At 36.1% G+C, this 27,500-nt stretch overlaps 1 protein-coding gene across 1 annotated transcript in view; it reads left to right on the forward strand.

Moving 5' to 3' along the window:
* Nucleotides 1–1,193: 1,193 nt before the first annotated feature.
* mapkap1 (MAPK associated protein 1) overlaps nucleotides 1,194–27,500 on the forward strand; it is a 26,614-nt gene continuing 307 nt past the window's right edge. The window contains 14 exon segments of the mRNA XM_043239758.1: nucleotides 1,194–1,383; nucleotides 2,586–3,031; nucleotides 6,059–6,094; nucleotides 7,767–7,856; nucleotides 7,948–8,096; nucleotides 9,538–9,710; nucleotides 13,073–13,249; nucleotides 16,002–16,081; nucleotides 16,084–16,110; nucleotides 22,195–22,302; nucleotides 22,416–22,556; nucleotides 23,728–23,865; nucleotides 26,103–26,200; nucleotides 26,294–27,500. The exon segment at nucleotides 26,294–27,500 is cut by the window's right edge and continues 307 nt beyond it. Coding sequence (XP_043095693.1) covers nucleotides 2,752–3,031; nucleotides 6,059–6,094; nucleotides 7,767–7,856; nucleotides 7,948–8,096; nucleotides 9,538–9,710; nucleotides 13,073–13,249; nucleotides 16,002–16,081; nucleotides 16,084–16,110; nucleotides 22,195–22,302; nucleotides 22,416–22,556; nucleotides 23,728–23,865; nucleotides 26,103–26,200; nucleotides 26,294–26,416 — 1,620 coding nt within the window. The 5' untranslated portion in view covers nucleotides 1,194–1,383; nucleotides 2,586–2,751 and the 3' untranslated portion in view covers nucleotides 26,417–27,500.

Below are 27,500 nucleotides of genomic sequence, written 5' to 3' on the forward strand. Positions count from 1 at the left end.
TAAAACAAAACATTACCTAAAATGGCATGCATCTAAAAGACAACAACAATATAACAGTGATATAGCATGAATATTACAAATAGTTTTTTTAAATAAATAGAAACTTTAAAATAAATACAAATAAAATATATTTCAATATTTTAAAACAAAACAATAGCTAAAATGGCAAGCATCTAAAAGACAGCAACGATATAACAGTAATATAGCATTAATATTACAAATAGTTTTTTGAAAAATAAAAAGCAAACAAAATCTGAGCAAACAAGGTCTACAGAAAGTAAAACACATTTTACTGAAAAATAGTTTTTGTTTATGGGAAACAAAGTTGGTGTTTAATTATATTTACAACAATGCAGAAAATATTCAGTATAGTCTAGTCAAAATAAATACATAAATAATGTCATTGACAAGAAATAAATAGGTAACCAAGCACATGAATTCATTTGAAAATGTTTTGTTTTGGGTCAATCTGACTGCAGCAGTTTAAACTTATATTTCACAAACACAAAATTATAAATACCTTCGTAATAAATTAATAAACAAGTAGGTGTAAATATATAAAAATGAACATAAAAAAGTTTAAAGTCCTTTTTTTATAAATCTGTTCAGGTTGGATCATTACAATAACTCCTGCACTTTTTCTTCTCTTTAATGAACATTTTATCCACGGTGCAATACATTTCATTTCAGCATCATCATATGAAAAGTTTGCTTGTGCGCTAAAAACAAACATAAATAAATAAATAAATAAATAAATAAATAAATAAATAAATAAATAAATATTAGTTATGCAATATACTTTTAATTTAAAAAAGTAAGTTTTAGGAACTGAGCAGGTGTAAAACCTCCTGTTGTAAAGTAGCATATTTTCACACTGTTTTTACAGAAAACTGTTGCATTTAAAATAGTGGGAGAATTCTTTAACTTAAACATTGTTTTATTTTTCTTATTTTTCATAACCTGATACATGGTATGCTTATGAACCCTTATTTCTCATTGAAGCAAAGTTATTAATTCTAGACACCGAAAGAATATATGTAAATAAATAAGTAAAGAGAACAAATTAAAAGGAACAGGGCAAAAATAATACAATAAAATAATCTCGCTGTGCGTTCTCTCAGTCTTGATTGGCCGCGTGTCTTGTCCATCATTCGTTCTAGTGGGTGTTTCCCAGAGCTGTGTACTTCCGGTATGAGGGGTAAACCCGCAGGAAGTAGCTTGCTGGACCACCAACACAGGAACAACAGAGTAAACAGACACGTTTATTCTGTTTTTGGGGCGATATCTCCATAATTATGAAATGAGACAGTACAGCCAGGCCCTCGCTCAGACGGAGTGGCGCGTCTGTGATGGTTTGAGCCGCTGTTACAGGCACGAATGAAGGTAACGATGCGCTCATGTTTGAGGCTTATCGGGCAGATTAGCGCGAACGTTAGCATGGCCTGGCTAGCGCGTTCACTCGGCTCTTCTTCGCGTGTGTTGCATCCGAAATGTTATTCAAATGCAGTCTTATTCATTTCCAAACACAGCCAGAGTACGTTTGTGACCGGCTTGCCCTCGACACTAATGCAGTTAACGTGGATGTCGATCCGAAAGTGTTAGCGTACCGTCCATTAGCATTTTAGCATCGTCGTTTGTCATTTTGTTTACATATCAGATTGTTTACAGCGGTGTAATAATATGGTACGAGTGTCTCTAACTTATGTACTAGTCTAGTTGGTTGGGTTGCTGTTTGGGTTTCCGGTGACAGGAGCGATCACGACAGCTAGTCTAGTTAGTAACTAACCAGCTGTGTTATTTGCTTTACTGTGTGTTTATATCATAAACAGACTCAAAAGAACAATAATAGTGCCTGGATAACTGGTTTATCCATTATACCGGTGTGTCGTTTTTATCTCAATCTTGTTGAATGAATGATTTCTGGTTTTAAGAAGATGGCGATGATGTTTATGTATAGCATATACTTATTTTACTTGATATTCCTTTAAGCCTGACATATAAAATACTATGTTTAAAATCGGATGAGCAGAAATGTGCAATGTCGCAGATGTCGTTATTTATATAGCCAACAATATAATTCTGATAGTTTGTAAATCAACCTGAACTTTATAACAATATAACAGAATACGTATAATGTATATAAATATAATTTGGCACGGCGTATCTCACGACAACATCTTAATGTGATATTTAAATGCTTCATTTTATGATCAAAGCTCTGTAGTTTTAATACATGCAATGCAACACAATAATAATAATAATGATTGGTCATATTTGATAGATGATTTTTCCAAAAATTATGGTTGGGTAATAAATTAAACCTAAGTTGTGTTCGTCTTGAAATGCTAATAGTATAGAAGTTATTATAGATTTCACAGCAAAGAGATTAAACCAAAAGATCTTTTAATTACTAAGAAAGTTAAACTATCAGGTGAATGACCGAAGGTATATCGTGGATTGTGTTTTGATCATGTAGAAATTTGCTTATCCAGTATGATGCAAGAGTAATAGGCTGAATGTATATTACGCAAGTCGTCGTATGATATTCGTGGCTTAATAATTGAACATCTGGTGTTACCCTATAGGCAGGCATCCATGTCCAACCATGGAGAGGAGAAAATAACCCCCAAAAGAAGGAAAAGAAGACGCTGCATCGCTGAGGAATCTTCAGCCTCTAACTCCGACTGAGGGTCGACACATCCGGACGGAGAACCGGAGAGCGACAGAGGGGGAGAGGGGCCGGTGCTCAGGATGGCTTTCCTCGACAACCCGGCCATCATCCTGGCCCACATCCGGCAGTCGCACGTGACCAGCGACGACACCGGCATGTGCGAGATGGTCCTGATCGACCACGACGTGGATCTGGAGAAGTGCCATTTGTCTGCGGCGTCCGCTGGCGGAGGCTCGTCCGGGGGTTTGTTCGGGGACGGCGGCGGCGGCGGTGCAGGGGACGGCCAGACCTGCGATCTCTCTCAGTCTGTGGACATCACGTCCAGCTGGGACTTCGGCATCCGGCGGCGCTCCAACACAGGCAAGTCGCTGTCTGACTCTCAAAATTCGCTGCTTTCGGGGGCCCTGAATCCAGCTCGCTGATGTGGTTGGTACAGGTAAAGACGATCTGCCCAGAACCTTCTCACAATTGGATTTAAGATTAGTCAAATGAGAGTAGAAAAGCAAATATTGCCCAGATACGCTTTATTTTTACATTTGTGTAAAATCCATAATTTTGTGCAATTACAGACTTATTCCCTTGATGCTGTGGCATTTTATCAAAACATTTATTGATTATTTATTTCATTCAGGGCATTGTATTGAAGTTAGAAATTCCAATGTCGTGTCACTCAGAGCAACTTAAAGGAATAGTTCACCCAAAAAATTAAAATGTGCTGAAAACTCGTGGCATCCAAAATGTAGATGAGTTCGTTTTTTCATCAGCTTTGTAGAAATTGTACATTACGTCAATTGCTCACCAAATGGAGTCCAAACAGCTGATTAAAAACGTCACAATAATCCACATCACTACTGACCATCAGTTAATGCCTCGCAAAGTGAGATGAGATATAGTTCCATCAAGACATTTTTTGACTTCAAGCTGTTGTTTCCAGCTATAATGAGATGAAGTAAATATATGGCTATAATAATAAACCACAATCTTTTATTGGCTTCTTTCAGTGAAAAGTCATCATGTCTGAATTAGGAGAAAATATGCATTTTTTACGAGCAAAAATAGTTAAGAAACACTCTAAACAAATATGTTGCAGGGTTTTGAAATGAGAGCGTAATTATGGATCATGGACAGCAATTTTGACCAGAAGCGAAAGTTGATGAAGTTAAAAGTTAATAAAGTTAATGCCTTAACGATAAGCAGTACAGCCTCAAAATTGTACCACAATATTTAAAAAATATTTCTTTATTTTATTGGTGATGGCAGCAGCAGCATTTATTAGTGCAAGCGCATCCTTTTCCAACGAGCTACTCTCATTGATGACCGACTATCTAATTCAAACTGTTAACTGTCCCAAGTTAACAGACGCAGCGTTATAGTGCAATAGTACTAGTAATAGTGTTGGGCAAGTTACTTTCCCTGGTCATTGGTTACTTTTGTGAGAAGCCAAATAATAATTTCTTTCCTTTAACAAAAAAGTATGAAATGGACGCTACATTAAATGCATTTTTAAATACGTACACTAATGCAAAACAATTCAAACATACATTTTTAATATTCCAACCGACATCAGCTCAATTTTAAATGAGCTACGTTTTTCAGCAAAGTTTTCATTTTTAGGTGAGTTCATGCTTATATTGGGCTCTCAGCGGTTTGAGTATGTGGCTTTGCATTTTGCAGAGGGATCAGATATGAGCATGACGGTCTTTTGTCAGTTTTTCAGTGTGAGAAGATGCTTATTGGTCGCTGCCAGAGTTTACTAACTGATAATATCAAACGTGCTAAAGGGGATGCTGGCTTGCCTGCTTCTACTTCAGTTTGCTCTGCGGTGTCGGCCCATGATTACTTCTCTTTCTTTCTGAACGTGTTTTCTATCTGTATTGCTTTGCTTAAAGCGGTCCAGTTGATGATGCCGAGACCTTTCGATGCCATTTAGGTCCCCTGCAGGAAATACGGCTATAACTCGCTTTTTAAGACGTTAAACGACAACAAACAAGTCTTAACAAGCGTAGCATGCTGTTATTATTAAATCTATTAGCATTTGTCTGGTCATCATCTGAACTGCTGCACGGCTTGCAGACGGACAGAAACCGGGCTGGGAATAGAGAAACGAATCCTCTCCGGACCTGAAAGTTATTTATGATTTAAAACATTTATCGATTTAGCGATAAAGTACAGCACGTGAGGAAGTTCTTCTGTTCCGTGCAATTAGGTTCTCGTCCGAGGGCTTCATGTAAATGCAATAGATCGCAATTGAAATCCAAAAAGCGATTATTCAGAAAACCTGACAAAATCGCAACTCTCAAGGAACCAGAATCTTTAAGTGGAATCCGAATCGGAGCCAGAATCGTTCATTTCCTTACTGTTCCCATCCCGGCCGCCTTACTGATTATCAATAGGCTGAAACCTTGGAGCAAAACAAAGCAGAAAGTTAGGCTAGACGCTAGCTGTGTCCTTTTGCTGCTTTGTCTTTCCCTCAAAGCTTTCCTGTTCATTCAGCTGCATCAGTCTTTACTGTACTAGCCACTCAGAATTGAGCAGAAAGAAATGATCTGTATTGGGGCTCGGTAAATATTTACCGAAATGAAAAAGAAATGGCAAGAAAAGCATTAATAGGTACCATCTTAAACGAAATGAAATTTTCCTTTTCTGTGATCAAGGGTTAATCTGATTGTGCTTGTTGGCTGGGAATGGCAACTGACTGAAATTGATTCGTACTCTTAGACGATCTTGCCTTTGCAAACCTGTTTCCAGTGCAGAAACTGTTTCCGGGGAAATTGGATCTTTTGTCTTTCGGAATCGGTAGGCTTATCCGGCGATTTCTTTACACAAACAAATCTAGCCTTTCTTTTTTTTTTCCAGTATTAATTCTGTTCAAAATCATCACCATGAGCAGTTTTAGTGTTTTGATACAGAGATTACAGAGAATATCGCAACAAACGTGACTGTGTTTTGCAGTAGATAGCAGCAAACGGACATTAAAATATCTTTGATTAAATAAATCAAAGAGCAGTTTCACAAAACAAACCTGTTTTGGCAGTTAAAACTCACATTACAGGCGAGTTATACCTATTATATTTAGCTTAGGGAACAATTTGAAAGCAGAATTGGTCGTAATTATTTGAGGGTCTGGTTATATCGCGCTTGTTTAAACCGGTTACGCCGGGGTTTGTTCGATCCAGGAGTCGTTCGGTTTCAGTCAGTACGTTTTGTCGCGGCAGCTGTTGAAATGCGCATTAATCCTGGGCCAGGGATTGATAATCACCAGCACTCCAGCTTTGTAACTTTGATGAAATGGACGTGGCTTAGCGCTGGTTTGGGATGCTTTTGTCGGGGAGGGGGATCTTTGAAATATTTCTCTTATTATGAACCATCTGAACAACTTGTGCACAGGACGACAAGACAGTTTCGTGAGACCTGAGCCTGCTGGTAAGCAAGTGTTCAGGACAGGAAACAGTGCTGAAAATATCAATATGAATCTGATCAATCATATACGTGAATCAAATTCAGTTTGAATTTCAGCAGTTCATTCTGTAATCTCAAAAATATATTCGTTAATTGGATATAAGACGTTTTTGTATTTCATGATCTTAAGTGTAACTAATTTTTGAATGGGGTTGTAATCCAATTGGGTTTAATGCTGATTGAATCTCTACAAGTTTATACAAAAACTATCTCTGGGCCAATTATTATTATATACATTTTGAGTACTAATAGGTGTCTTCAAGATATGTATCCTTTTAGGGGTATAAAATATATTAAAATTTAGAAAATATAATATAATCAAAATTATACATGTAGAACAATAATTTTTTGTCAGAATAAGTATGTTTCATTGTACAATAAGATATCTGTTACGCTGAATAGGCCTGTTGCTTGTTGATGCAATATATTGCCTGTTATATTTGCATAAAAAAAACATAGTTTTAAAAAACACAATAACATAAAAAATGTTTTTTGCATTACACTTATATGGCCTTTGTGCATGCAGAGATCTGACTGCTAGATAGGGATTGGGCATTTTAACAATAGCCTGCACCTTTACTTTTTGATCCGTAGGTGGAAAAATCTCCATAAAACTTCTTTGTGCAATTGCTTTTTTCTACTTCTAAGAAAGTGTGTATTTACTATTTATAAAAAAAAAAAAAATTAAGTTATCTAATATTTTGATACTTAATTTCTAGGAATGCATCGAAAAGAAAATTCTTGGCCGAATACCGCACTGGTTGCAAAAAAAAAAAAAAACCTTTTCTGGAAAGTCCCAGACCAGTCAGGTTGAAGTTTCAGAAGCAGCAAAACACTTTTGACTTGAGTATAAGAGAAAAACCCTGCAATTAAAGGGGATTAGGTTTGCATGCACACTTCAGGTTCAAGTGCTGCATATTTGTACTCTCAAAATCCCAGCCAAGTGCTCTTTGGCCAATTTTAATTCAAAAAGTGTTTTAAGTGTTCAAAATTAAACTAATTTAAATATGTTCCAGACACACAGAATGCATACTAAACAAGCAAACTAAACGGCAATCTTTTTATAGTTTTTGAACCGCATATATGCGTATTGTTTAAAATGCACGTGTAGGAAATAAAATGATATGTAGATCAGCTGTAGACCTCAGAAAGTAAATGGAAAGTGACTTTTTCTTTTTTGTGGACATTCTGGAGTATTTGTAATATTCGTAATATAGAGTGTTTTAATTCCATTAATTTTTTTTTTCTTTGCGACATTTTCATGACATTAAAATATTACCGTAATGGGGATAATAATTCATTTAATAATTTAGATTTGTAAAGTACAAAAGTAACTGTATATTCGTGTTGATTAAAAAAAATTCAACAGGATTAGCAGCTTTTCTGTGTTACAGTAATGAGAATGGGGTTTTTTTTGAGGGGGAAAATTTAATTAATAATTAATTAATGACCTGCATTTTTCATAAAAATCTTATCACTTAAAATGTATCGAAACCCCTTGCATTTTTTTTTTCACCAGTTGAATTCAGCCCTTAATCCCAGTCATAATATGCGTGAATATTTTATTGACCACTTTAAAGTGTAACAAGGTCACGCCACTGTCGATGTTAACAGATGAAAGCCTTTTCGTTTAAAGCTCAGAGATTGGAGCGACTGAGGAAAGAGCGACAGAACCAGATCAAGTGCAAAAACATCCAGTGGAAAGAGAGGAGCTCGTCTCAATCAGGTACGGTAGCCGTGCTCGAAAGAGAAGTTGTGTTTACGGTTTTTATTTCTTGTTCTCTGAATATGTTGTTCTTCTGCCTGGCTTTTCGTAGCAGACGACTTGAGCTCGCTTTTTGACAAGAAGGACTTTAAAGACAGGCCCCGGAGCACAGGAAGTAAATCCACTCTCTCGCTGCGGCTAGAACAGTGTCCTCAGCAGCTCAACAACCCCTTCAACGAGTACTCCAAATTCGATGGCAAGGTGAGCGCTTTTTGTGTCCACGCTAAGCACTTCTCCTCTAAAATTACACGCTGGATTATCTTTGAATGCTGATGTCAAAAAGGACTTTCCTAAAAAGCTGTCCCTTATTCAGGAAATAAAATACATGACCCTGGGGCACAAAACCAATCATAATGGTCTGTTTTTTTAAAATGTGAAAATCTGCAATCTGAGGGTGCAAAAATCACTTTAAAGTTGTCGAAATGAAGTCCTTAGCAATGCATATTGCTAATCAAAAATTAAATATTGCTATATTTATGGGAGGAAATGTACAAAATACCTTCATGGATCATGATCTTTACTTAATATCCTCATGATGTTTGGCTTGAAAGAAAAAGCGATAATTTTGAACCCTTGCTACAAATATAGACCTACTCGAGCTAGTTTAGATGGTTTTGTGCTCCAGAGTCACAATTTGCCTCCGTTTATAATATAAAGTTGAAATTGTTTCTTATGTAGTAATTTTGTTGGGTTTTGGCTTTTTTAGTATTTTAATCATTTTTTAAAATATGTCTGTGTGGTTTTTTTAATTTTTATTATTATTATTCATTCGTTACCTTGGCAACTAGCTGAATTTCTTATATATAACATTTTATTTGTTTTTATATATTACTACTTTCAAATAATAATAATAATAATAATAATTATTATTATTTTTATTTTATTTATTTGACTTTGTAATAACCCTGATTTTAGTTCATCAGGCAGCGCTCTCTCGCATGATAAAAACATTTAAATGGTTTAGAAATCACTTCTATACTCAATTTTCCAGACCTTACCATCAACTGCCATTGTTAAAAAATGTGTAAAGCGTTAAGAGAATGGCAGAATTAATTGAATCAACACCATATAAAAACATGTTTGGGATAGCTTACAGAGCGTTTTCATCACCCTTTACGCAAGCTCTTTCTTAAACGCAGAACAGAAACGCCTGGCGTCACGCAGGTTTCTCTCCCGTCTTCTTGCATTAGGATCAGCTCCAGGCTATAACACCTTCGCAGAAAAGAGAAAGACTGCCGCTTTAAATTTTTGACAGTCTTGGAGATTTTAGGTGTAGTTTGTCATTGTGCATCACTTACAGCTGTCTTTATCACCTGTCCCCCCCATTGGCTCTTTAGATTCATGCTTTTACACTGTTTTTTTTAATGGTGTGAAATTGTCATGAATGCAAAGTCTTTTCCGCTTTCAATAAAATCTTTTAATGTTGTGATATTAGTAATATTAGCAGTGGCACTATTTGACTTATTTATATTAAAAAATATATATTTGTATGTATGTATATATCAATGATTGTGTTTATTTAATTTTTTTGTCATCTTGTAATGAAAACAAAATGATCTGATAAAGATTGTTACCGATGTCAAACCACTGTCTGCTCAGTTTAATTGCTTATTGAAACATTTCTTTAACGTTTCTGTTTCAGGGCCACGTCGGTACAACGGCAACCAAAAAAATTGACGTCTACCTCTCAATGCAGTCGACCCAAGAAAAGCTTCACCCCATGACGGTGGTGACGATGGCTAACGCTCGGGTCCACGATCTCATCGGGCTCATCTGCTGGCAGTACACCTGTGAGGGCCGCGAACCCAAGCTCACGTTAGTAGAAAAAAGCTTTTTACACACTCGTCAGATTTTAATATTTCCACATATTCCAACGCATGGAGTGTTGAAGTGAAGCTCAATGCGTGGCTCGATTCGAAAAATGCAAGAGCGCGGACGTAATGAACATTATTTTATTTTAACAGTAATAAATTAAGTTTCTGGATATTTTTGCATCAACCTTTACTTAATGAAGAATTATGGAACTTTAGATTTTAAATGTCGACGTCCCAAAATTTTAATTGACATTTATTTCGTTAAATCATTGCCTTGTGAAGTCGAATAATTATAGTTATTATAGTTAGCTAAAATTAAAACAAATAAAAAAAAACCCCCAACAAGCATTACTTGAACTAAAATAGATTGTAACTAACATAAAAAATACAAATGTAAACTTTAAAAAATTGATTTCAGCTAGTTGCAAAGGCAAGAACTATATAGGCTTATTTAAAAAAAAATCACGAAAATACACAATATTTTAACTGAAACTAAAATAGGAAATAGGAAATAAACCTAATTTAGAATGCAAATGTGATTTCCAGCTTCCAATGTAGAACTTCTTAAAGTGATAAATAAGATTTTTGTTATGCCATTACATAAAAGTGAAAAAGGACTCAAGGGAACCTTCTTTTTATTAACACATGCATCCTAAATACTTTTCACAGTTTGCATGCATCTATTATTAGTTGCAGATGTAAGTGAAATGTTCACACTGTTGATCCCCGTTTAGTGGATACTTGCTTGAGGTGCCATAAATAAAATATGTTTGTTATCATCCTGCGTGGAAAGTAATGATGCTTCCCAGAGGCATTTATATTCCTTTCCCATCTACCTCCGCTGCTAATGCCAGTCTTGACCTTTCCCAGCGAAGGCAGGGATTCCCCTGGGTTTCTTTCTCATCTCCTCATTCAGTACGTCTCCGAGGTTTGCTGACCGAATAGCACAGGAATTTTCTCCCGGTACGTGGTACAATATGAAGATTTATACTTCAGTCAGATTGAGAAGAGGGTGACCATTAAAATGGAGAGGAGACCAGGGGAAAAAAAAGAAGCAAGATTCCCTCTTGGGCAGCGTGGTGCCTCACACAGACAGTCTTGGTGGTTGATGTGAGACCTGATTGGCATAGCAATGAGTCTTTTCCCCCCGGAGGAGGGTCGGGCCGGAGCGAGGAAGAGATACAGGACTTGTGTGGGGTTTAAATGAGTCGGCTATCTCCGTACGGCTCTGGACATTACTGGAGAGCATCTGAAAGCTGCTTTTGAGTGAGGATCAAGGTAAAGGGACCGCCCCTATTGAATACGGGAGCGATTCCTTCATTGCTCTCAGGACAAGCCAATCATTTCCCATGTCCCTCTCTCCTACAGTTCTGCTGATCCAGGTTTTGAGTAGTCTGTGACATCTGGTATTATCATCCAGATGTGCAATCACAAGATAAATGAGCTTAGTATGGGTGTAAATTGGGTTTAAACACATGGCTCGAGCTACAGAATGGTCTTCATCAAAAACTATATATATACTATTTATATAATTTTGTAATTTTAAATTTAATCCATAATTAAAATTGAAACAAATAAAGGCTTGAAATATTTCACTTCGTGTGTAGTGAACTAATGTAACATACAAGTTTCACTTTTTGAAACAAATTATTGAAATAAATGGACGTAATTATTTGGCACATACCTGTGTGTGTGTGTGTGTGTGTGTATATATATATATATATATATATATATATATATATATATATATATATATATATATATATATTTAATTATATATTTGTAGCAATGGTCATAAAGATATTTTGTAAATTTCCTACCGTAAATATATCAAAACTTAATTTTTGATTAGTATTAAGCATTGATAAGGACTTCATTTAGACAACTTTAAAGGTGATTTTCTTTTTTTTTTTTTTTGGCACACTTAGATTGTAGATCTTCATGAGTCGCTTGTTGTCTCGGATAGCCCAGAATTTAAAGGTGATGTCGAGAAGGAGTGCGTCTTACTAGAAAAAACCCAAACTTGTGGTACTTGAGGTCCAGGACTTTTTCAGAGTCTGCTGTTATCTCCTCAGGCTGCCCGAGCAGGATCATGGGTCTGATTAACACTATGACAGTTAGTCTTTACTACTCAGGCCTGGATTTCGACGGAGTGTCAGAGCAAATTAAAACGCCACCGTCCCAGCGTAAAAACACCAGAGAAGGCACTGCCCTCGAGGGACTAAAAACTATATCATAAAGACAAAAGCTTACCACGACTGCGCCGAATGAATTGTGGAGTAGGCTGCTGTTAGTTTTGTATTTCAGATGGATCAGTCTGGATCTATTATGATATAAAACAAAGCCCTGGGCAAAAGTAGTCTGGAATACAGCCAGCTTACACTATATATAATCATGCAACAAAAGGTTTTACCATGAAACCAATCAACTCTTCCCAGTGCTTCTCTTTTGATGCGTACTCATTCTGTGCCAGGCTTCATCCCAACAAGCTCTCAATGTTTTTGCCCCTCAATGAATAGCCCCCATTTAAATGCCCTGACTCATAAATTGTGTCTGGGTGCTTTTGTTTGATGTTTCTGTCGTCCTCGTCTAGGGTCAGGAGAGTGATGTCGGGCTTTATCACCAAACCAGAGCTTTTAGAAAGAGTTCTTCAGAACCACTTCACAGACAGAAACGAAAGCTGTTTCCCTGCAACCTAATAACAACAGGGCGACATGAACATAGCACATCACGTAATTCAATCGGTTTGATTTAATGGTCAGACGTTATTTTAGAAAGAATAAAACTCATTACAATTAATTGGAAGACATTATAGTTGTTACTTTATCAATAAAAATATTATCCACTTTTATAGACTTATAATTATAAACACTTGCGGTACACATGGACTCTTATTTTGTAATGTATGTGCTTTATTATTGCCGGCTGCTCATGCAAAGGGTGAGAGAGAAATAATACGCACGCTTACATCAATCAACAACATATTATAGTATAAACGCCATACATTAAACACTGTCATAAGCTTATTATTTGAAATTATAGGCTTTTGAAGTTTGAAAATCATATAATTACAAATAATCTGTAATGCAAATGTTTTTTCATACACAAACATGAAACTTAAAATGATAATTTAAGATGTTTCTTGCACTAAGGTATTTAAGACGTTTTATGACCTTGAATTTCATGTAATATTTAAAAGTATTATAAACATGTTTACAGTTTGTGCACCTCTGTTTTTGTCGTTAATGAAAATGACAAAGCTGCTTAAAAAATAAAACAAGCTGATAGGAAAACGCCTCATTGAAGTACCGAACATGCTTTCATTGACAGCAGATCTCACGTTTCTCCTTTCTTACTCCGCAGTGAAAACGTTAACACTTACTGCCTCCACATCGCTGAGGATGACGGGGAGGTGGACACGGACTTCCCTCCGCTGGACTCCAACGAGCCCATACACAAGTTTGGCTTCAGCACGCTGGCTCTGGTCGAGAAGTACTCGTCTCCTGGACTGGGGCCCAAGCAGTCACTCTTTGTTCGGATGTAAGAATGCCACTTAACTCCAATTTTATCACTGCTACTGTCTCACTGTGAAGAATGAATACATTTAGGATCGAAATCAAAAGGAAATCAAAAAGATTAACTGTTGTTTATTTTTTTGTTAAATACATAATTCAAGTAAAATGGCTTGGCAACACTTTTTTTTGTTGTCGACATGCATATATGCCCTGTTCCAAAATTTGGGATCGGCATTTTTTTTTAATATCCAATATAGCGTTATATATTGTTAAAATGAATGCTGTTTGTTTTGCTTTTACTTTTTATTCATCTAATACTACTTTATATTTGCAGCCTTGGTTAGAAGACACTTTTTTGGGAAACATACACAGTCTTGCTGACCCCTAACCTTTGCATGGTAGTGTGTGTAGTTGCATTAATACACTATTCCAGCAAACCATGTCAGATAATGAACGTGTTTTATTCTTCACCTGTGTCTAGAGTTTTGCCTGGTTAGTGCAAGCCTCTGATAAGGTTCTTATGAGAATTACCTCAATGCTTTAAACTAAGCCCTAAACTAATGAGGTTTAAATGCCTGGCAATTCACATAAGTCCTAAGCACTCGGTCCTTAAGTTTGTGAGTTTTTTTTTTTTCCCACAGGCCTTTCCATGAAGCTCTTATCTTTTCTTGCGAGAGCTCTCGATTCGATTGTTGGTCTTCTGTGCATTTGGGCCGATGTTTAATCAGCTGTTTGGTTAATGTGGCTGACAAAGCATTAGGAGGCCTCTATTAATTGAAAGTTGCTAATTGGATTTGAGCGGCACCCTGCCAGACTGTCCCGTCTTTGATAGGGAACCTTGTTTTGGGCTGTAATAATGAATTTAACATTACAGCGAAGGTTTAGTTTGTTTGTGTACGTCGTAGATGTTTTTATGCAGTGTTTTTTTTTTTTTTTTTTGCATTTGCATTATTAGGAAATAAAACAATGTATAGAAGATTAGTTTTTTTTTTTTTGTCAGCTGTGAAAGCAACACATTGCAGTACCGGCGAAAAAACCCCACACGATATAAGATTTGTTATTTGGAAGTCTATTCAGAAGATATATTTTATTGTTTCCACAAAAATGAAAATAATAATAATAACTACTTTAGCATCGAATCAGAATGGTTTCTGAAGGATCATGTGACTCTAAAGACTGGACTAAAGATGCTGAATTTAGCAATGCATCATAGGAATAAATTACAATTGAATATATTTGCAAGTAGAAAACAGTTATTTTTATTTTCATTATATTAAATATAATTTTAATTATATTTTACTATTTTACTGTATTTTAATCTGTGTCTTAATACAACGTAAGTCCTAGAAGCAGTGTTTTTTTAGTATGATTATATACTGTCATGTTATTTATATCATGAAATATTTTTTTTTTTTTATTAGTAACTAAATTTAGTGATTAGTTATTATTTTTTCATCTTAATTTTGAGTTTCAGTATTAGTAATGTAGTGCTTTAATTTTAACTATATTATTCATTTTAGCTGTCATTTCTTTTGTTCGTTAACGTATGTGTTTCTTAATATTTTAGTAGACAACACTGTAGTATATGAATGTATCATATAACTGTGGCCTTGGTGAGCAAAAGAGATTCTTTCAGAAACCAAAAAAATGTTACGGACCCCAAACTTTTGAACAGAACTTCATCATAAGCAGCCAATCGCCCGTGGCATAAACCAATTGAGTTTTTTTTTTTTTTTTTTTGAAAAGTTGTTTTTGTGGGCCAGCTGCTTTGCACTTTTCATTGCATTTGCCGTGTCTTTGTCTGTAGTTATTTGTTCTTTATTCATCAGCTCTCAGCCGTGGGCGGGTGTTCAGAGCTCTCTGGGTCAGCTGCATGCTCCCTTCATGAGAGGACCACTGATGTGGCACTGCAGGACCCTGGGCGAGAACTGAGCCAGCGCTCGGCCCTCAGTGGGCCATCGGGGCCGGCGACCTCTTCTGCCGGATCCCCGGCCTGACGTGAAGCCTGTCAGAAGCCCTGGCCCGAGGCAGACGGGTCAGGACTGCTAAATGGAAGTGGACAAGCGAGTCCTCTGTCCAGAAAGTGTGCGCTCTCCGCTCTCTGGCCTCGGGTTGTTGTTCTGTTGATAAAGTCTATCGCAGTGATGCGTCCATGTGCTCAAAGTTTGACTCGTGGACTGGCCCTCGGCCCTATTGTGTTTAGGATGCGCTCTGTTAAAGCAAGCCACCAACTTCTGTACTGTACAGTCTATCTGTGTGCAAGCTTTTCTTATATCCACTTACTGCTTGACTAGAGTCATTCTGTTGAATATCAAACTACATCTGCAAAAAAAAATTTTTTTAAAAATATTGGTTTTGCTTGAATAAATTAGTTCTAGTGCATCAACTGAATCAGTCACAAGAGTCACGAATCTGTCGTTGGACTGAATCATGGAGTGAATCAGTCAGATGACTCATTTCCTCACTGAATCAGAGGAGTCAAGAAAATGAAATACAATAATGATATGTCAAGGATTGTGTGTCGCTGAAACTGGAATAATGATGCGGACAAGTTTGCATCACAGGAATAAATTATATTTTAAAATATAAGTAGGAATCAGTTATTTTATATTTCCAAGAAATTTCGCAATTTTACTGTTTTAGTTTCCTCTGGTTTGCCTGGGAAAAAGCATTCATCAATGATGTGATCACTGAAGATGTGATGGCTCTGTTTGCATCTAGCGCAAATGTTAAAGATGTATTCAATATGACTTATGATTTGCCTTCTCTGCCCACAGAAACGCCGCTCATGGTTTCTCCCTGATTCCAGTGGACAGCCTGAAAGTGACCATGAAGGATATTCTGCAGAAGGCCCTCAAAAGAGGAAGGGCTCCCAGAAAGGATCAGGTGAGAATCTTAAAGAGGATCGTTTTTACTTCTAGTTTGCTTGTTAATTTTTAGTTTTTATATCTGTGTGTTTGTTTAATTATTATTATTATTATTATTATTATTATTATTATTACTATAATTTTTTTTTCAATTTAATTAATTGTAATACTTCAAAAATATTTTAATTAGTAAACCGCATTAAAGTGCTGTTTAAATTATATTTTTATTTATTTATATTATTATTTATATTTATAATATGTTTATTGTATAAAATATTATTATATTTTTATTTATTATTATTTTTATTATTATTAATATACTTTTTTATATATTTTATATATTTTGAAATCTTTAATAATACTTATTACATATATAGTGGACTACAAAATCAGTCATAAGTGTCATTGTATTTAATTATCTGAATAAATAAGCTTCCGTTGATTATATGGATTGTTGGCAAAGGACAATATTTGGTCGAGATACAACTATTTGAAAATCTGGCATCTAAGGGTGCAACAAAATTAAAATATTGAGAACTAAAATTATTAGCATTTCGTATTACTAATCAGAAATGAATTTGATAGATTTATGGTAGGAAGTGTCTCATGGAACTTGATTTTTACTTAATATCCTGATGATTTTTAGCATAAAGGAAAAATCTGTAATTTTGACACACATAATGTATTGGTGGCTAATGCAACAAAAATATCTACTCACAGTTTTGTGCTCAAGGGTCACATATATTTAATATCTAAAATCTATAATGTGCATAATAAATATAATATACACTACATGTTAAATCTTTAAAGACTTTTAGTTAACAGTAACAACTCCTGATGCTTTTACATGCATATCGGCATGATAAACAAACTCTGGACTGTTTTTGGTGCAAGACACTTTGAAAAATATTACAAGTGCCCTTACTGGGGGAAATAAATAAATGCTGGAAGAAATGTGTCAAATGGTTCCTTTGAATTGCCGGTCGAACCGGTGTTTATGTGTGCCGTTTTCATCTTAGAAAGTAAGTGAAGCCGTCTGCTGTGATTTGGCCTGATAACCGCGGCAATGTGCCGTCCTAATTTGTCATCGCCGAATGGGGCGGAATCTGATAAGGCCACAGACTTTAATACAAAAAGTCACAGGTAACGGATCGCCCCTTTGACGGCCATGATGAGCCGGGGCAGGGCGAGATAAGAGGGGTGAGGAGAGGAGATCGAGCCGCAGACTGACTCGGAGACGGAGAAGTGCACATAAAGAATGGAAAGCAATGGTGCGGGGACAAAAGTATATTAGAGAGAAAATGGATGAAACGCAGTGAAAATGATGGCGCGTGGAGAGCCACTGAAGCCTCATCTCTCCTGAATTTACCACACGCTGAGGTCAGAGCCTGCAGCCAGAGAAGTTCACTTCAGTAAGGCGCTGGAGGCTAGCGCTGTCAGTTTAAAGAGGCCGCGCTCTTGGCTTTTGTCTTGTGTGTATCCACACAGCCTCATCGGTATGGATCGCGTACGCCTTCATCAACACCGAACTGACTGTCTATAGCAGCGCTGCTCAGCTTTTGTGAATCCAAGACAGACGCTCTCAGTTTTCAGAGATTTAAAAAAAAATATCTATGTCTTTATATTACATGAATTATAATTATATTTCAATTAATTATAGTTGAACATTTTTAAATATTTGTATTTCAAATCATTATAATTCAAATAATTTTTTCAATATATAAATATATAATATATAATATAAATTACATTTAAATTATTTAATAATTATTTTAATAAGAATTTAATAAGAATTTCTTCATATTTTTTATTTGTAGTCAATAATACATTAATTATTTTAACGATTTCAATTTGATTTACATTATTAGAATCATTATATCATGTTATATTATTATATATTTGAATAATTATAATTATTTTAACGTCAAATGAATTCATTATTTTATTTTCATTGATTTATTTTGTTCTATTATTTTCCATGACTTCCAAGTCTAGAAATCATACTTTTTAAATTCCCTCTTTTAAGTAGGTTTTGTCATATTTTAAACATTTTTCTATATTTAAAACCGATATATTTAAGAAGTTAAGCTATGTTTGGTTTGTAGCTGTTATTATTTTTTTTATTATCGTCTCAATATTTCAGTTACTTTTCTCACACATGACAACAACATGTGCTATTTTAGTACAACTGAACTGTCTGTAGTAATTTTAAAGATAATCCATCACGGTGACATTTGCTTTGACTTCAAACCATTTAGCACTTTGAAGTTCACAAATAGTCTCGTTTCGGAAGCTATTTTGGGTTGTAAAACGCAATCTATTGGCATCCATGCCATGCAAGTATTTGACAGCTTTTCCAGAAACAACAAAGATGGTGAGTATAAGAGAAAAATAAATGCTCCCGCTCTGTGAGATCCGTGTTTCTTTGTCTTTTTAAAGGTATCAGAGGAATAGCCAGCTCAGTCCTCTCATGCAGCTCAGTCTCTGGGGCAAGCAAGCAAACAAACAAACCCAGTGTTTCTCTTTTTGGATTTGTGACATCTTAGACATGCCTAGAAAAAAGAGAAATATCTGCTCGCTCTTAAAAGTAGGAGCACACTCCGTTATAATGGCATCTTTAGTTCCAGTGGTTTGAGAGTACTTGTGTTTGATGCACAGCCTCATCAGAGACGGATTGATTTGACAGCAGCCCAAGAGAGCCCTCAGAGGGAATTTAATTGGAAATAAACCTACAGAATTGCCCCGCGGGCAGTGAGCCATTGCCCCGTCCCGGTCCAGCATCCCATCTCGCAGGTGATTGTTTCTCTTTTAGTCTGAGATGGTGTCTCAGAAGACATCTTGAGTGGATGTGATGGGGTAGTTGGTCCAGAGGAGAAGCGTTAGGCGGTGTGGGCCACGCTCTCATCTGCATTTAGATGAGTATTGATTGTTTATTTACCCGCTGGAGACAAGAGACCGATCCAATCTTCTGTCCACTCTCTGTTTGCCCCTTTTCTTGCTCTTTTTTTTCAACAATTGTTTTTCCTTTATTAGTTTAATCCTTTCCGGTCTGAACAAGAAACTAGCGTAAACCTTTTTGCGGTGTTAAATATGTGATGTATATATTTTATATGTGTGTGTTACGTTATTTGTTTAATGTATTAGTTTTAGACGGATTTTAACTATGTTACTAATAGATAGAAAAGCATTAATAAAACAAATGAAAATATAATGCATAATGTATGATTAAAATGCTAAAATATATTTAATTATAAATATCTAAAATATATTTAATTATAAATATCTAAGTATATATATATATATATATATATATATATATATATATATATATATATATATATATATATATATATGTATATGTGTGTGTATATATATATATATATGTATGTATATAAATGTGTATATATGCATACATATGTTTAATTCCACAATTTACAATTTGTCAAAAAATACATTATTTCTATGACTTTGACTTGAACTGAGCGAATATGTAACAGTAAGACGTGTGGACACTAGAAAGTGTGCACACTGTAAAATATGACTAGTTTTATGAGCGGCTCAAGGTTTGTAAAGCTCGCTGGGTCTGTTGGGGAAGATAAGCGCGATTGAATGCCTCCTGTGGGTCTTATCAGGGTAAATGTTGGTGACATTTGGGAGGCGGCGATGGCTGCGGTTTGGGGTCGGTGTGCCTGTGTGTGAACTACAGATGAGCTCAGACCGTGACTGTTATGCTTTATGTGCTTAGGGCGAATGCATTGAGACATTATCCAAAGATGAACATTTTCAGCATTTGCTGGATTTGTAGGAATAGTGTATCAGCTGTTTTATTTAGTACTTGGCTTGATATTTTAATGACACACATGCACACAAAATGATTGGATTTGTAGCTCCACATGGTACGTCTGGTCTCTGGTTATTAAAGATTCATCATAGAACGGCTCTGAAATCTGATCGCTGAGGTCTTTCTCACACACACACACACACACACACACACACACACACACACACACACCCTGTGACCACACGTCAGTTTAGTTCTTTAAAAAGCATTCAAATACAGTACCATTTAAGTTTGTTATTGATAATCAAAAAAATAATATTTTAATAAGATAAAAAAAATTAACCAGTATTTTTGTTTTTTTTTATATTTTTTTTGTATTTTTTAATCAAATAAATGCTGCTAATGTACCCTATTGCCTTATTTATAAATTAGAAAAAGAAATAAAAATATTTAATATATTGAAGTAAATATTAAAATATTAAAGTACATGTTATAAAATATAAAAAAACATAAAAAAAACTGTATATATATATATATAATTTCTAATATTTAAACATTTTATGTTTGCAGGATGTTTGCAGAATCAAGCTTTATTTTTAATATTATTAATACTTGTGACAAGGTTTTTATAAACCATTAAATATGAAACCTCAATATCAAATATCATTTAATCATTAAATGCATGCATGTGTCTTGTCTGTGAGAGGTGTGCTGCTACTTTACTAAGTGATCAGACTTACAGTTTCCGCTCGACGGATGATAAAATGGATGAAAAATAACCTCTCAGCTCACCGGGATCAGCGCAGGGTCGCAGGAAAGCTTGTAAAAGGTCAGATGGTGTGTTTCTGAATTAGTCACAGCCTCCTGCTCTTCAGTGTCACAGCAATTCACATTTTCTCCTGTAGATACAGAGAGGTGCTCTCTCCTCACACCCAGCCAGTCTGATTCCTGCTCGTCTGGCTCAGAACTCAAGTGTTGTATAGAATTGATTCACTCGTCGGCTTCGTTTGTGTTCTGATGGGTCTCGCGTTGTGCCGCTGGAGGCTGTCGTGAACATATTTCTTTCTCCATAGAGGTCGCAAGCTTTCAGAGGCTCTGGTGACATTTTGGAAAAGCACGGTATTTGCAAAAGGGTAAATATTGCCCTGAGTGTTTGCCCTATTTAGATTGGCAGCTTCTCTCTATTGTTTTGTTTTTTTGGCAAAAAAGAAAAACTGAGGGAAAGACTTGATCCTGCCTCTGGGCATTTTTTCCTGCTTCTGAAAAGAAATAAACAGCTATTCTTTTGGTTATGTAGCCATCAATTGTTCCTGCAAGGCAATAGTTATTGACTTATCTTTGCAAACCCTCTCCAAATGAGAAAGTAGTGTCTGTGAAGATCGGTCTTTAGGTCTTAGGTGGGTAGATAACCTCTGATCGGACAATAAAAAGTCAAATTAGATTGTTTGAACTGAGCGATATTAATCAAGCAACGTTATAAAGAGCCCAGAGCTGTAAATCCTGTATAAAGATAGTTTGGTCATCCTGAAGTCATATATGATGGCTGCCTTCTCTCAAGGGCACTATATGATAGTATTAAACTGTTCAGAGGTTCAAAGTACATGAGAGGTCAGTATAGTAGAGATGATTCATGTTATTATGAGGAAAAAACAGGATTACTGTCAGTAGGTCAGGTCAGTAGGATTTCTTTTGTTTAACATGGCTGCATTTATTTGATCAAAAATATAGTCAATAAAAACTTTAATATTCAATTCAGATGCAAAAGTCTCCAAGTGCCATTTAAAATTTTCTTCTAATATCTGTTTTGTTTAGTTTTTTCTGTGGGCTACTGCATGTGAGCTCAGAAAATTCACTTTAATGGCAATAACAGAATATAAACTTTTTTTAGATTCAGCTTTCAGACAGCACTTCATCTGAACTCTTTAAATACTGGTGCAATTCAAAAGAATTGTTATCTGTTCAGACGTACGGATAACAATTCTTAATACGGCAAAGTATCATTTATTTCCATGATTCAGGTAGAGTTTTTTTGGATTCTGTATTTTTGGATGAAACGTTAAGAATGCTTTTAGAATCAAATGAATGATTCATGTCTCATTATGTTTTATTAAATGCATAACAATAAAGTTGTATGTGCGGTTTAACACGTCGCTAAGGCTTAGTGGAATGAACGCACGATCTTATAATTAATATAATTTAGCTTTCGATGATCTTTGAGTGCAGTGCAGTGAAATTCATTTTGTAGCTCGTGTGAAACGAGGTCAAGCACAGTCGAGTAAACCAGACCCTAAACAGCCCGGACTCTCGTGCGATTCGTTTCAGGCCCCATGTATCGTCTGGAGAAGCAGACCGAACCGAACGTGGCCGTGGATTTGGACAGTACTCTGGAGATCCAGGGCACCATGGAGTTCTGCTTGGTCCGAGAAAACAGTGAGTTTCGATGGATGTTCCTGCCCACATTTCCTTTATTTAGATATACCGATTAACTTTATTGTATGTAAAGTGAATAAATGCGTACCTAACGCACACGTCTTGGTCTGCAGGCTCTCGAGGCGAGGAGAGCTCGGAGGAGGACCCGCCCATAGACATCACTACGGTACAGGATATGTTGAGCAGCCACCACTACAAGTCCTTCAAGATCAGCATGATCCACAAGCTCCGCTTCACCACGGACGTGCAGCTAGGTACTGTTTCCAGAAACACGCCAACAAAATAGAGCACTTTAGTGTTAGCAAAAAAGGAAACGGTGTAATATAGCGTAGAAGCATATAATAACACTCGGGTGGTATCATTATTTTAAAAGTATGGTTTAAGGAAGTTGAATAATAATTAAATAAAACATTTTTTTTGACATGCCAGCATTTTTAATGATTTTAGCCTAAATTTGGCAGAATATTTTCTGCTATGCATATATGAATATATTATACATCAGAATAAAGAACCATCTAGAATCTATTTTATTCCATCTTTTTGTGTTCAAGTTTTATCATCACTTGAACGCAGATAGGTTTCTACGTTTTAGACAAAAAACGGAAAAATGCATTTTTATCGAAAATGCATTCAGATATCGTATTCTTTCACCTGTAAATAATTATATGAACAGACAGACACACACACACACATATGGTTCTTAAATATAGACATGTATGTGTGTGTGTATTTATATAGACATATATATGGTACAGTTTAGTGCAGCACAAAATACTATATGGAAGTCTAACAGTGAGAAATTCCTTGAGAAAGTCTCTCCAGTCCTTGCTTAGCTTCTCCATCTCTCAAAGCGCACGATTCAACTCATGAACAAAAGTTTGGCAGATGGTCTTCGGATCAAACGCAGTACTGTTTTGTGAAAACACACACACACACACACACACACAAAAAAAACTACTCCAGCACACTTGACAGTTGCTGCAGTCACAGCTCCATCCCAATTACAGCAGCGCTCCAGGCGCAGGAAGCCTGCGAGAGCCGGGAATCTCTTTAGGAATTTCACTCTGATTGACAGGCCGCAGTTTTTTTTTTCTGGCACACACCGGTGTTTGCATGCTATTTTTTTTAAGTCATGCGAATGATTGACAGCTGTCACATCCATTATGGATAAGACTGTGTGTGTGCTTCTGAGATAGACCTGTAATAATATTCCAGACCCCTCTCTCTCACAGCGTCAGCTACAGAATCGGTGTCAGTCTGTGGGTCTCTTCTCCTTTCATATTTAAATAACAGGGAAAACAAACCATCACGCCTGTTCGTCTCTAAAACCCGGATGTCGTTCTTACGTGAAGTCTTTTGATGAAAATCGACAGTTGAGATTTATCCATTAGTGACTTTTAAGATAGAACCTTCTTACTTTTCTAGGAATTTCTGGTGAAAAGGTGGAGATCGATCCTGTCACAAATCAGAAGACAAGCACAAAGTTCTGGATCCGACAGAAGCCAATCTCCATCGACTCGGATCTGCTGTGTGCCTGTGACCTGGTGGAGGAGAAGAGTCCAAGTCAGTTCTGCTCGTACTGCTGTCAAATATGCATGAAATCCTTATTTATATACACTACTATTCAGAGTTTTGAGACCACATATGTGTGTGTGTGTGTGTGTGTGTGTATATATATATATATATATATATATATATATATATATATATATATATATATATATATATATATATATATATATATATATATATATATAATTTTTTTTTTCTTTTTCACCAAGACTGTATATATTTGATCAGATATACAGTAAAACCACTAATATTGTGAACTATATTTTATACGTCTTAAAATGTAATTTATTCCTGTGGGTGCAAAGCTGAATTTCCTCCAACCATTATTCCAGTCTTCAGGCTATTAGGGCTATTATAGTTTGTGTTTTTATTATTTTATTTTATTTTTATAATTTTATTCAATTTATAATTTGTGTTTTCATTTTCCTGTTTTCTTTTTGGTTTGTTTTAGGAGTTTTTTTTTGTGTGTGTGTTTTTTACTGTGAATTTATTTACTGTTTATTTTTTCTATTGTAGTTTATTTTAGTCAAACCAAATTCAAATAGAAATGTTTTGTAAACAGTGTTTTAAAAACAAAGGTATTTTAAAAATACTGTTTTACTCATTTACTTCATTTACTTGAAGTAATCTTTTATGGTTTGAGTATTAGTTAACTATAATAACCTGCTATAAATTCGCATGATCCTTCAGAAATAATATGCTGATTTGCCGTTTTGCTGCTTCATACATTTATGAAAACAGTGATGCTTTTTTCGGGATTCATTGCTAAACATCAAGTTCAACAGAACAGCATTTATTTACAATACACTTTAAAAAACGCTTTATTTTAGGGTCTTAGCATTTCGTTGCAATTAGCATGCATTTTAATAAAATATAAGCCTTTTATTAGTAGTAATTAAGCACTTATTAATGCCTTATTCTACATCTTCAATCCTAACCAATACCTAAACTTAACAACTGCCTTACTAACTATTAATAAGCAGAAAATTAGGACTTTTTGAGGGAAAGTTAATAGTGAATTAGAATCTATTTAATGCATCCTTTAAGAAAAAGAATCTTTTTTGACCAGTAGCTTATATGCTTTTTATTATTAAAAATGCAATGACTTTTTTTGCTACTTATTGCACACTTGCAGTCAAGTAATAGGCTCCGAGACGTCTCTGGTTCATGTAGAAACTCTTTTGATGTCCCACATCACCGGCGACTGACAGATGCAGCGTAGCGCTGCAAACTCACCAAGGCATTTCTATTGCATTACACTTACAGGGAACTCCGTTACCGAAAAACAAAATCTATTTACGCAGCCTTTCTGTAAGGTTTGCATCGGTAAGTGATGCAGACATCTCTTCTTAGCGGATATGACAGGGACGCGAGCGCAGCTCTCCAGACGCGTGCTGCTAACGGTGATTGATGAAGTGCAGACAGATTGCTGAAGTCTGCTCACAGGCGCACACCGATGCTCCGACTACGCCTGGAAATGCTCCAGTCTCAGTCGGGATGCGCCGTTCGCCGAGCGCTTGTTTCTGGAGCAGGGCCATTTCCATTCTGTGTGTCCCGTGTGTTCCAATTCAGAGACGCCAAATTCATTATGTTTAATATCGACATATTAGAGCGATTTCTGAAGGATCACGTGACTGAAAACTGGAGTAATGATGCTGAAATTTCAGCTATAAATTACATTTGAAAATATATTAAAATAGCAAACTGTTATTGCATTTTACAACTTTTTTTGCTGCTGATCAAATAAATGCCGCCTTGATTAGCATAAGAGACTGACCCCAAACTTTAGACACCGTGTATGTACATTTTCTGAAATATGAGATGAACGTTTTATTGTTTATTTCATTAATATATTCATGGAATAATCAGTTTATCATTAACCAAAATGTTTAACTTCATTGTCAAGATAAATAAATGTTTAAATTGCATTTGAAATTCTCTATTCAGTGTAAATTTGCAAGAAGCTTTTGATTAGATTGTGTTTTTCTTGCTGGGCCGAATGATTGGAAACTAAACCAAAATAATGGAAAACTTCTAAAAAATATTTTGTCAAAAACCTATTAATAAAAATGATTACAGTTGTAGCATAAGGATTTAAAGAAAAAAAATTATTAGTGTTTTTTTTAATGTAACAAATAGTACTAGCTCGCATGCACATACATACATGTTGAACCACGATGATAATTGTTTTTGCTGAATGTAAAAAGGTCTTTATGGTTTCTTCGTAGGTCATGCAATATTTAAGCTCACATATCTAAGCAACCACGATTACAAAGCCCTGTACTTCGAGTGTGATGCTGCTACTGTCAATGAGATTGTGCTCAAGGTAGGATTTCTCGTTTTTTTTACTACTTTTCTTTTGTGTGGATGACTTTGAGCGCGTTCACAGGAAGTGTGTCGTTTCCTCTTCCTCTCCCAGGTGAACTACATCCTGGAGTCCCGTGCCAGCACGTCGAGGGCGGATTACTTCGCCCAGAAACAACGCAAATTGAACCGTCGCACGAGCTTCAGTTTTCAGAAGGACAAAAAATCTGGCCAGTAGAGCCGTAGACTCTCAACCCAACGGCCTGTGTGAGCAGAGGTGGACAGAGAGAGACGGGTAACATAAAGAACCGAAGGATGGTGAGAAGTTGAGACGGACGTCTCATCCGGATGAAGAAATCAGCCTCTCGAGGTCGGCCTTTACTGGACTGACGGTCCTTAATCATATCAGAGCACTAATGCTCTCTGCTGTCACTCGAATGTACTAGCAAAACCAACCAACAATCTAACTGAACAATTATATTAACGTTTGAAGCCACAGCCATCGCCCAGACCAGACAAAACCATCGGCTGGACTCTGAATGCCAAGGACCGAGAACTTGCTGCTGTTTTGCGTCTAAGACTTAACTTCCACTGCCTACAAACCAACTGTACATAAACGCACCAAACGAACGCAGTCGGAACCTCACAAGCCAGAAAGAGCAAGCGAACCGTGTTAGCCGTTCCCGTATGTATTAAAGACGTTAACTCAAACCGCATCGGACACTGACGTGTAAAGGGATCGCGTTTTTTTTTTTTTTACGACAATGTACATAGCAATAGCAAACGCATTCAGGGTCTGACGACAAACCCTCTTTGGCCATAGTACTTCAGTGCCTGCTACAGATCAATAGGACGAATGCGTTTTTTCCAGATTTTAAACGTCCTCTGGATAAGTCGGGAAACTCTTTTTACCACCAGAGGAGGTTAATAGGTTAAGGAAGGACAGATTTTTAATGATCAAATGTCAAATTAATAACTACTTTTTACTGTGATGTGTTTTTCCCCCTCTGCATTGTATCTTTGAATTGCATCTATATATATGCATATATACATATATATACGTATGCATATATACATGCATATATAATAAGGAACCATTTGCTGTCTGTCTCTTTTCGACGGATGTTTTGGTTTATTGAGACTGTCCTCTCGGGCTGCAACGGGAATGTATGCCACATTTCTTTCTAGATGTTAAAGATAATATTCCGCTAGGTTCATTTCATCCGTGTCCTCAAGCTGAAACTCTCGCGCTATAACTCCACTTCAAACGCTGCTGTTGTTAAACTGGATTCAGGGTGTTCGTTCTATCCAAAACTGTTCTG

This window comes from Puntigrus tetrazona, chromosome 5 (genome assembly GCF_018831695.1).
Source record: "Puntigrus tetrazona isolate hp1 chromosome 5, ASM1883169v1, whole genome shotgun sequence".
In the NCBI taxonomy this organism is placed as follows: domain Eukaryota; kingdom Metazoa; phylum Chordata; class Actinopteri; order Cypriniformes; family Cyprinidae; genus Puntigrus; species Puntigrus tetrazona.